The sequence below is a fragment of the Aplysia californica genome, unplaced genomic scaffold (genome assembly GCF_000002075.1).
Source record: "Aplysia californica isolate F4 #8 unplaced genomic scaffold, AplCal3.0 scaffold00105, whole genome shotgun sequence".
Classification (NCBI taxonomy): domain Eukaryota; kingdom Metazoa; phylum Mollusca; class Gastropoda; order Aplysiida; family Aplysiidae; genus Aplysia; species Aplysia californica.
The window spans coordinates 1,224,417-1,235,321 of record NW_004797375.1 but is presented as its reverse complement, the minus strand read 5'-3'; the positions used below and the strand labels follow the sequence as shown (position 1 = coordinate 1,235,321).

Below are 10,905 nucleotides of genomic sequence, written 5' to 3'. Positions count from 1 at the left end.
GAGGGGGGAGTACACTATTATGATTTCCAACCCATCAACCAAACCAGATGTCATTACCGAGCATGAGGTCGCAATAGAGGAAACAGCACTTCACAGACATCGAGGGTAGCATCAAAGTTGGTCTTCAGCGTGACTTTAGCTTGCTCTGAAACTGGTGCCGTGGATGAACCCTGAAGTCAGAAAGTAATAAATAATGATAAATAGTATTTGTACATCACATATCCCCACTGAACAGCGAGGTCAATGCACTTCACCATCTACATTATTACCCCCAGCAGACCCTCGAACACTTCGTAACATTCTTGGGTTCTCCAGAAGCATAAAATGCAAGCCACTAATTAAGCGTTAAAATACTAACAAACTGACAAGATCTTGTGCTGTCTGTAGCTGTATACCTTCTCGGTTTAGCATGAAAAAGATTTGAGTCTGTTTCCGAAGCAGAACAAATATTTTATCTATCATTTCCAATTTTCTGCTGTGCTGCTCTAAGTACGTTTACATTCTTCAAACAAAACTGGCAGCAATGGCAACAAATTTAAGAAGTGGCTTGTTTTGTTTGTTTGTTTGTTTGTTTGTTTGTTTGTTTGTTTGTTTTTTGGGGGGAGGGGTGTTCTCGTAAGTGTTTTACAGCACTTGCAACATGGTAAGGTCTTATAAGTGCTGAAAAAATTAGAGGTGTTACAAGAGAGTAACAAACACAAAAAAAAGAAAAAGGGGAGATAAGGACGATAGAGGAATGACAGGACGATAGATGAATGACAAGAAAGAAGGAGCAAACCACACCAGAGCACCCACCAACCACCCGCATTTTAAGACGTATCTTTAGTACAGTAGCTGAAGAAGAAGAAAACATTGACCTCCCCTCACCGTGTAAGAAATGGCTGCATTGTTGACAAGCACATCTAGACCTCCGTACTTTTCTTTGAGAAAGTCACGTAGTCGGACGACACTGTTATGGTCAGTGATGTCCAGTTGATGGAACAGCGGACTGAGCCGTTCCTGTTTGAGAGCATCCACCGCCTGTTTCCCACGCCCTTCGTCCCGAGCTGAGAACACATGTATAGACCTATATTAGTGGCAAAGGTAAAGAAAATGTTTTCGCTCAAACTTCTTCCCTTTTTGAATACAGTCGAACCTGCTCCAACAGCCACCTGTATAAGACAATCACCTGCACAAATGGCCGCTTTCCATTCCCACCCTTACGTTCTTTTTAAAAAATATTATAACGACTTGTGAAAATGTCGACCCATAATATGTCTAAGACAGCCACTTTTATCCTCAACAATGAGTGGCCGTCATAGCCAATAATTATTTCGTCTGTACATGTCTCTATGATCATTACCTATTCAATTTATCACCTGCTCTGCAAGCGACAGAAGATATTCGGAGACCTCTCCGGCGAGCACCCAGGAACTATTCAGAGTCGCACTCCTGCCCACAGATGCACTGCTTTAGGGTGTCAAACTACGTATTATTTGCTGCAGATCACACATATAGCCGCTAAAACTGTCGCAAATCAATTATTTTCAAGAAAATTTCAAACTTAAATGTAAAATATCAAATTATGGGTGAAAACAGGGGAGCATGTGTAACCCCCAGACTTTTTATTTGGTCTAGAGTCAAGAGGTACAAACAAAGTAATTTGATTGGTCTATCTCCATCGGAGACGTCTCCAAATAGATACTGCGCTGCAAGCAGGACAGAGAAGTGATACAGATGAAGATTGGCGTTGAAGAATGGACCCTCAGACTGTCCACCCACATCACACCTGGACATTTTCAAGAAATAACAAGGGCTCAAAGTCTGTAAGTTGTTTTGTTTGGGGGGTTTTCGGGGGGGGGGGGAATAAGCTTTACACATTTACTATGATTTTGTTGGGGGGCAGCTTTTCAGGGTATTTTTTATTTGCCCAAGTCGCATACAGTGACAACAGTATTACAAAGGTCCTATTCTGCACTCACCCATGCACACAACCAACGAGAACATAAGTCTGGAAGTTGTTGAAAAAGATAACAAGACCAGGAAAAGAAGACAATGACTCAATAACTAGGCACATGGGGTTGGGGGGGGGGGGGGTACCTTTCCAGTTGATAGCAAGGCTATTTGCTGGAATCACCTTCCTGTTTTATAACTGCCCCTTTTTATGGTTACATGTTTAATGTTCATAGTATTAAACATATTGCTACAGGCCAAACCCCCCTTCACATTTGAACAATTCTTTATTTAAAGAGAGTTTAAACTTGTAGATCAGATCATCTACATTATTTTTCTTCTTCATTGAAAACATAACCTCTCTTGCAGAACTCACACACCCAGCCTATTTGTACAAAGAAGGCATAAGAGTTCGGCTCAGAACAAGCCAATAGTCTCTGAATAACGATCCAGTCTAATCAGCAGAGCTAAATGTAAACTACATTCTTACTGAGAAGAAGCTAGATGCCATGTCAAACAACAATTAATTAACACAAAGGCTATAAGGACATATTCCGCCACAAAGATCCTATTATAATCCTTCAGCTAAGCATCATTTTATGTATGAGATTCAAGTTTTTAGAGGGAGTTACCTGTCAAAATGATATCACCATCAAATAACAATTAATGAACACAAAGGCTTTAAGGACAGATTCCACCACAAAGTTTCTATTACAATCCTTCAGCTAGACGCCATTCGCTGTATGAGATTCAAGTCCCCCTCTTTCTCTCTCTCTCTCTCTCTCTCTCTCTCTCTCTCTCTCTCTCTCTCTCTCTCTCTCTCTCTCTCTCTCTCTCTCTCTCTTTCACACACACACACACACACACACACACACACACACACACACACACACACACACGAGTTTTCAGAAGGAGTTACCTGTCAAAATGACATCACCGTCAAACTTCTGGCACAAAGCTCTGACAATGCCAAAGCCAACCCCTTTGTTGGAGCCAGTCACCTGCAAAGGGAAGTGATTAGAACAAACAAAAACTTCATAACAATTTATCTCATGAAAAATTAAATACGCCATCGAGAACGAGGAAGAAGAAGAAGAAATACGCCAGAATATACCAAATCATAGGAGTTAACCTCTTTGGAATACTTTATATATTGATTGTTAACAACAAGCTCAAACTATGATTTGATTTATAACCAAATTTCTGTAAACTTCTGGTAGACTCGATTCATCAGCACAGACCATTAAAATTTGATTAAACTGTAGTCAAGTTATGTTGTAGCCTGCCATTTCTTGGAGCAGACATCTCAATGTGGTTTTTCTCTTCTCTAGGGAAAGTAAAACGCAACACCTTCGAGAACTGATAATTATGTTCCCCTCATTAGTGGGCAAATAAGGCAACTCAAAACACTGACAGGTAACTTACGTATAGGTTGCTTTTTTTTTTGCTTTTTTTTGGGTGGGGGGTAAATATGAGCACTATAATAGCGATTGGTCGCTTTTAAGTGCGAGGGGGCTATCCCGAAAATGCTGTTTTGAGAAAATCGAAGGTAGAGTTTTCGCTCCTTGCTCAGTTTCTTTAATAGAAGACAAGGAGAGTTTTCTCTATATTCAAACTACACCAATGAAACCAAACTTCTCCTATAGGTAGGGCAAAGCCCACTTTTGGTGTAGGTCAATATTTCTCGAAACCCCCCGAAATCTAGGTTAGCCCGCTTGTCCTTCTTAGAAGCGACCAATTGCGAACCGTATTTCAGTAGGCCTATCAATCAAGGGAAGTCACAGCTACGATAAAGACACAAGAAGAACAGAGATGAAGAAAGAACTTACCACAGCCACTCGCCTTGCCATTTTCTCGCCTTTTGTACGTATTAAATCAGCTCACTGCTCTGTGCAAACTGGTGGAAAATAAATAGAAGAATAAAAATAAGCACGTTATTAACGCAGTGCAACAGTCAGACAGGTATGATCATTTTATATACCTGGTCATTCCTGAAACAGATATTTGTGATACTTTAATCCCCCCCCACCCCCACCCCAAATCCTCCCCTTTACTTTCCTACAACAGGAGCAGATGGTTTGGGGGGGGGGGATACTTGTTTGCTTCTAGTTGGTTTTCATGGGGTGGCGCAAGAAAGGGGGAGGGGGTGGGGGTGCAGATATAATAATATTTTCAATACAGGGTGATTTTAAAAAAACTGTACTACTTTTTTTTTCTAAATATATCACACAAAACTTTACTAGAATGTTGTAATTTGGAACAGATATAATTCATTCAAAAGGAATGTGTTTGACATATAATTCACTGAGAAGAAACTTTTTTTTCGAAAATGGTCATATAATTCACTGAGAAGAAACTTTTTTTTCGAAAATGGTCATATCTTTGTGACATGGTCATCGAATATATACCATCTCGACCTTTAAGATCGGCGAAGAAAAGACTTTTAAGACCTGTCCAAAGCAAAAATCAAGAGACTCGGAGGGAGAGATTTTTCCACCACGCCCCCTCCTGTGGAACGCTTTGCCAGCTCATCTACGGGAGTCTACCACTTTAACAAAATTCAAATTAGCTCTTAAAACGCATTTGTTTCAGTCCAGCTTCAATCTGTAATTTCCGACATTCCCAATATAAATATTATTATGTTCTCTCAGTATTGGCTATTCATGCTGTTTTGTTCTGTAAGACTGTAAGAATTTATGACTGTGTGATGTCATCAATGTGTATGAGAATATTTGGGTAAGTTTGTGGGATTGTCTTTACTCAAGGATGTACTGGAGAGAAGAGAGGGATAGAGAGAGAGGGTGAGGGAGACAGAGGGAAAGAGATAGATAGATAGATAGAGAGAGAGAGAGAGAGAGAGAGAGAGAGAGAGAGAGAGAGAGAGAGAGAGAGAGAGAGAGAGAGAAAGGATTACTATAAGAGCTGTGCACTGCATACGTTCTTTGTATTATTGTACAGCGCATTGAGCACTTCTTTGTGGAAATGCGCTATATAAATGCAATTTATTATTATTATTATTATTATTATTATTATTATTATTATTATTATTATTATTATTATTATTATTATTATTATCATTATTATTATTATTATCATTATTATTATTATTATTATTATTATTATTTTATGTCCTCCTTTGGACTTGACACATTTCAACGCGTCGTTTGTAATATTCAGGGGTGGCCAAACACATGGATCCACTCAACCATGAGTACTCATCAGGGGGTGGCCAAACACCATCCACTCAACCATGAGTACTCAGAGCCACACACACTGTGCACCTTACAGTATGGAGTTGTTTCTAGAGACAATGGCGGGGGGGGGGGGGGGTGAGGTTGCCCAAACATACTGCATTTGTGGAGTTGATGTAACCTGAAAGGGGAATAAGGGCTTTGCCATGGAACTAAAATAATAAATGTCCTAGAGGAAATGTTCACGCTTTTCAAAACGAACGAGAAATCATGAACACATTGCTATCCTCTGATAGCTTCGCGAACGGGAAAATGAAATAGTCATAGATGAAGATCTGCCTTGAAAATTCGGACCGTTGAGATGTAGGAAAGTCATTGCTGCAGACATCGTCTACGGACAGACGTCTCATGGGGCTCATCTACTGAATTCTGCACCCTGGTGGCTTTTAAAAGGGTGCGAGCTGTATGTGTGTTTGACCTGAAGTGGTTGTTTTGTCTGGGAATTTTTTTAGGTCTGATTCTCTACAGGTCCGTGATAGACCATTTCCACCCTTGACATCAAAGAAGGCCTTATAAGGGCACTTTAACAATCTTTCCGTACCTTTAATTGTGCGGAACTTACGAAATGAGTTGGTGATGAGGAAATGTTCGATACAAAAAGCTCTCTGCTCTTTACTTATCTTAACCATGATCTCAGCAGGCAAAGGAAGCTTGAGAAAAACTATCTGCAAACTTCTGTGGCCTGTTAGACTACTGTAGCTTGCAATACGTCGCAAACGTTTGGATTTTGAGTGGTAGGCCTAATGCGAAATAGTGTGTTATGCTACAAAAATGGGGACATAGCTGAAAATGGGTTGTTTTTTTACGTGCTTTGTAGAGCAAAACTATTCCGTGGATTTATGTAAAATTAATATCCGACAAATTTCTTTTGACTTTCAAATGTTGTGCACAAATTTGAAACGCAAAACTTTAGTGTGGAGGAAAATATTAACAAAAAAATTTGTACAGTTTGTTTTGTTTTGTTTAGTTTTTGTTTTTGTTTTTGGGTTGTTGTTTTTTTTCTGTTGTTTTTACCACCCTGTACAATTCCTCTCTATACCTTATATCACCTAGATAGACTAAAAATTGGTGGAAGAAATGTTGTAGACCTATCAAACGATCTACTGTATGCAACTACATTATATTTTGTGAGATGAAAACACTGGAAAAGTGGCTCTGCTTTATGAGTTGATAAAACCATGTTCCCCTTAGGCTGGGGGCCCATAAACTATCAAATACCAGATAAAATTATCCAGCGCAGTATGAAGATATCAACATGATGAAGGCCTACTTTTTTAAAACATATTTTATAGGCTATATATAAGATAGAACGAAAAATTACAGTGGCACAATTTACTGAACTCTCACCTTAACAAGTCAACAAATGAGGTGGACATGCACGATGAGTTCACATTTTAACCAATAGCCTACTCTGAATTCTGACTTGTAAAATAACACAACAGAATGCTTGATAAACCATAATAATATTACAACTACTGGCTTTCTTCCGGAACTCTTATAACTTAATAACACTTAATGGCGTAAAGAAAATTATAAAGTAAAAGAATGTCTGTATGCAAAAGGCATGAAAATAATATTTTGCACCATCTTGGGAATGAGAAAACGTTCCGTCTTAACAAAAGTATAAAACCCATAATTATAGGCCTACATTGTGTAACAGAATTTCGGTGAGTGCAAAAAGGCACAGGGGTAATTAACAATAGTGCGGTCAAAAATGTGTGGTGCAACTTATCCTCAATTTTAATATCTTTATAACGAGTGATTCCCCCCACATTTTGCGCAGCAGTTTGTCTTAACTTCAGCTTATTTTTCCTCAATAATTGAGGCTAGATTAAAAACCTTTTCTTTATAAATTTGTATAAAATACTACAAGCCTCCTTCATGCGGAAAATAGAATTGTTAACAGCACTTACCGCTTCTCGCACACTTTTTGTATACGCATGTGGCCTACGTCAAAGCTCACCAATGACACTTTTTAGTGGCAAAACATGTTACTAGAAATTAAATTATTAGTGAGTACTTTTTGGCATTAAAACTTCTCAAAACATGCGTTCAATAAAGATAATCTTATGATTTTTAAAAAAATGACGGACTTGCTTTTAAAAGCAATATCGTCCCTGCTGTAAACATTTTAAAATCGGTAGAAACCACCCACTAGGATTTGTTTTTAGCATTTATTATTTCTAGAATATAGCTAACAGGTCTGCACAAAAATATTGATCTGTTAAGACAAATTGATACGAGTCATTGAGCAAAAGCTGGAGAGTTTATGTTTGATAGTTGAAGAAATATCTAACAATAAGTTGCGCTTCGAATTTTTGACAGCACTATAGGATTATCCCTATACCACAGGAACGAAAAGAAAAATGGTATGAGTTCCGCAGAGGGTCGGCACTTACCGTGACAATAATTATTAAGGTCCTCTAAGCAAACTGGCAAACTATACAATACAAGAGTAAGGGTTTTAGCAAAGGTTTTATATATAGTTGTCGGCCGGTCCTCGGCGGAACTCATATCGGGAAAAAAACCCACCCCGTCTTGTTGCTGTCGCCGCTGTTATCTCGATGTGTGAGTGACGCAGCATTTCTAAAGTTCCACATGGCTATTCAATACACAGGTTGAGCCCAACGCACTTTTATTTTTAGGAAAAATGTGGGCGGGCGAGGGGCGGGAGGGCGGGGGGGGGGGGGGGTGCAGACATGCGTTCAAATCAATTCATCTGTGTATATCGCATAGCTAGACTAAATCAAATCTGGTGGGGGACGGGATGGTGTATCAAATGATCTACTGTTTGAAACTTCTTTTTCTTCTGCAAATTTCTTTGCTTTTCTGCGTATGAGTTGATAGAACTATTTGACCCTGATATGAAGCGCACATAAACTATCAATATTACCAATTAATTGGTCCAAGGGAAGTATAAAGATGTCAACATGAAGGCCTGGATTTTTTCATACGTTATACATTATCAAAAATAAATGTGTCACAATCACTGAAGTCTCATCTCAACAGGTCAACAAGCGAGGTGGACATGCATGATGAGTTCACGAATTAACCAATACTCTGAATTCTGACTTTAAAAAAAAAAATTAAAAAACACTACATAATTTTTGATAAAACTTAATATTATTATTACAAATAGAACTACTTACCTTTTTTCCCTGAACACTAAACCTAATGGCGAAAATAAAATTATAAAAGAATTTCTGTAAATGCAAAAAAAAAAGACGTGCAAAGAATATTTTGCCTTATTTTAGGAATGAGAAAACGCTGTGTCTTAACAAAAAGTATAAGATATAGAGTAGATCTGCCCATAGGCCTACATCGTGTAACTGTAACAAAATTTCGGGGAGCGCAAAAAGGTGGGGTTATTTATAGACTAGGATATTTCCCTAGACTACCGTAGGAAAGAAAAAAACACTCGAGCCGTCTTGCTGTTGTCACGTCGCTGCTGTTATCTCCAAGTGTAAAAAGACATGACTGAATGACGCAGCATTTCTAAGTTCCACATATAGCCATCAGGGATCACATTGAAGTTTTTTTGACGATCGATCCGATCGACTTCCGTAAATATTATGCATCCCCCTCCCTTTTTTTTCTCTCTGTCTCTCTGTCTCTCTGTCTCTCTGTCTCTCTGTCTCTCTCTCTCTCTCTCTCTCTCTCTCTCTCTCTCTCTCTCTCTCTCTCTATCTATCTATCTATCTATCTATATATCTATCTCTCTCTCTCTCCAAATCAATTTTTTTAAACGCATTCACTTTCTTTCCTCTTGTGCCTGATTGATTTTGACTTCGATCTCGTAATCCATGGGGTACCAAAGAATTTCCTAAATGGGTATAACAACTGTCAAAAGCTACTTCAAAAATGAAACCTCTTGTTAAGATGATACCCTGAGTGGCCTGAGGGAATTCTCAGTTACAGCCTATCTGTGTTGAAAGTTTATTTTTTAACTTCTCTGTGCTTGTCCCTCATGGTGGTGTCGTGGTCAGAGAGGTGGGTTCTCTTGCTCCTTTTCATAGCTGCTTGTACTAGGCTATAGCAGCTGATGAAGCATTCACATTTCGGGGAGGGGGGGTGGGGGTGTTTGCTTTCATTATAACCTCCGGGCTACTCAACGCCTACCGCGGCAAGACCTAATTAAGGCCGGGGTGTTACGACCGCCGGCGCGGATTTTGGGAAGTTCTCACAACCCCGGAAAATCGCAGATCCGCGGAAAACTGTGATCCCTGAACTATTCAACACAGACTGAGGTCAACGCCAAAATGGGCACTATTGGGCACCGCCGTATGTATCGTGTACTCTCTATTCTTTTCAGTGGCAGTGGCGATAGTGTTTACTTTATAACTTTATTGGGTAAAGCTGAACATTTCAAATCGAAACCTCAGCTGGACTAGAAGAAAGAGATTTCAAAACATCCGAGTCCCTTGACTCTGCCTTGAAGAAATACATGATAAATCAACTAGCCTCAAAGAATAGATCAATAATAATGAAATGGGTCGAATGCCTAAGACAGCCAAATACAATACTTTCCTGACCGGTTAGCGGCTGTACCAAGGAGATTAAAAGTAGATTTAGTTCTAAACTCCTTGGGCTGTACGTACTGAGCATAGCGTACTAGAGTCCGCTGTAAGCCTACTGAATACTGACAACTGAGTCATGAGTCCTCCGCCCGTTTGTTGGCATTTTTGCGGACTCGGGTAAGTAAGTCGGGCCAAGGTTCAGAGGTCACTCGTTGACGTACGTTTGGTCATAAAGGAGAACTTGGGTTGTTCTCACAAAATGTAGGCCTAAGAGCTCGACTATCTTTCTGGGGACACACCCCCAAGAAGGGTACTGCTTAATGTTGAAGCCCGTCGAAACCATTTATGAAATTCTTTATGGTACCTCATGGATTATTTATGTAGGCCCTACGAGATCAAAGTCAAAGTCAATCAGCCACAAGAGGAAACTGGGCTAAGTGAAATGTGTCTATAAGTGAAATGTGTCTATTATAATGTTGGTTTATTTTGCATTTTTAAAACTGATGTGGAAAGAGGGTGTGTGGGGTGCACAATATTTAGGCCTCGGAAGTCTATCGGATCGACCGTCAAATTTCACTATGATACCTGATGGCTATGTGGAACTTAGAAATGCTGCGTCATTTTTTAGTCATGTCATTTCACACTTCGAGATGACAGCAGAAAGGCGGCTCGAGAGCTTTTTCGGCTGCGCCAGGGAACAGCGAATATAGTATTATAGGCTACTTCATTTTTTTGTTACAGTAGTTATCTTGGTGCAATCGCCTACAGTATCGAATACAGCCAGATCAGATATGTTACATTTCGTCTGAATTTTCAAGTTTTAAAAGGGGCCTAACTGGAGAAAAGACTGGATTTAAAAACAAAGTTTGTTCTCTCCCACTGTTGTTATGATGTGTGTGTGTGTGTGTGTGTGTGTGTGTGTGTGTGTGTGTGTGTGTGTGTGTGTGTGTGTGTGTGTGAGAGAGAGTTTCGTACCAAAACCGATGTATTGCTGTAATGAGAATCAAACCTTTCACTCATAGAGAATGAAGACGATTTTGAAATAAGGTTCAGGAGTAGACTATTTCCAAGAGCCTCACTATATACACGAAGGAAACACTTTGATGATGCTTAAAAGTGATAAGATTCATTTCACGATGTCAATTATAGAAAAAGAAGAAGAAGAAGAAGAAGAAGAAGAAGAAGAAGAAGAAGAAGAAGAAGAA

At 39.3% G+C, this 10,905-nt stretch overlaps 1 protein-coding gene across 1 annotated transcript in view; it reads right to left on the bottom strand.

Annotated features, from left to right (window-relative positions):
• LOC101852313 (carbonyl reductase [NADPH] 1) overlaps window positions 1–10,905 on the bottom strand; it is an 18,233-nt gene that overhangs the window by 6,653 nt on the left and 675 nt on the right. The window contains exons 2-5 of the mRNA XM_005095513.3: window positions 3,762–3,829; window positions 2,852–2,933; window positions 868–1,046; window positions 58–170 (exon numbers count right to left, since the gene is read on the bottom strand). Coding sequence (XP_005095570.1) covers window positions 58–170; window positions 868–1,046; window positions 2,852–2,933; window positions 3,762–3,782 — 395 coding nt within the window. The 5' untranslated portion in view covers window positions 3,783–3,829. The remainder of the gene's footprint in view (window positions 1–57; window positions 171–867; window positions 1,047–2,851; window positions 2,934–3,761; window positions 3,830–10,905) is intronic.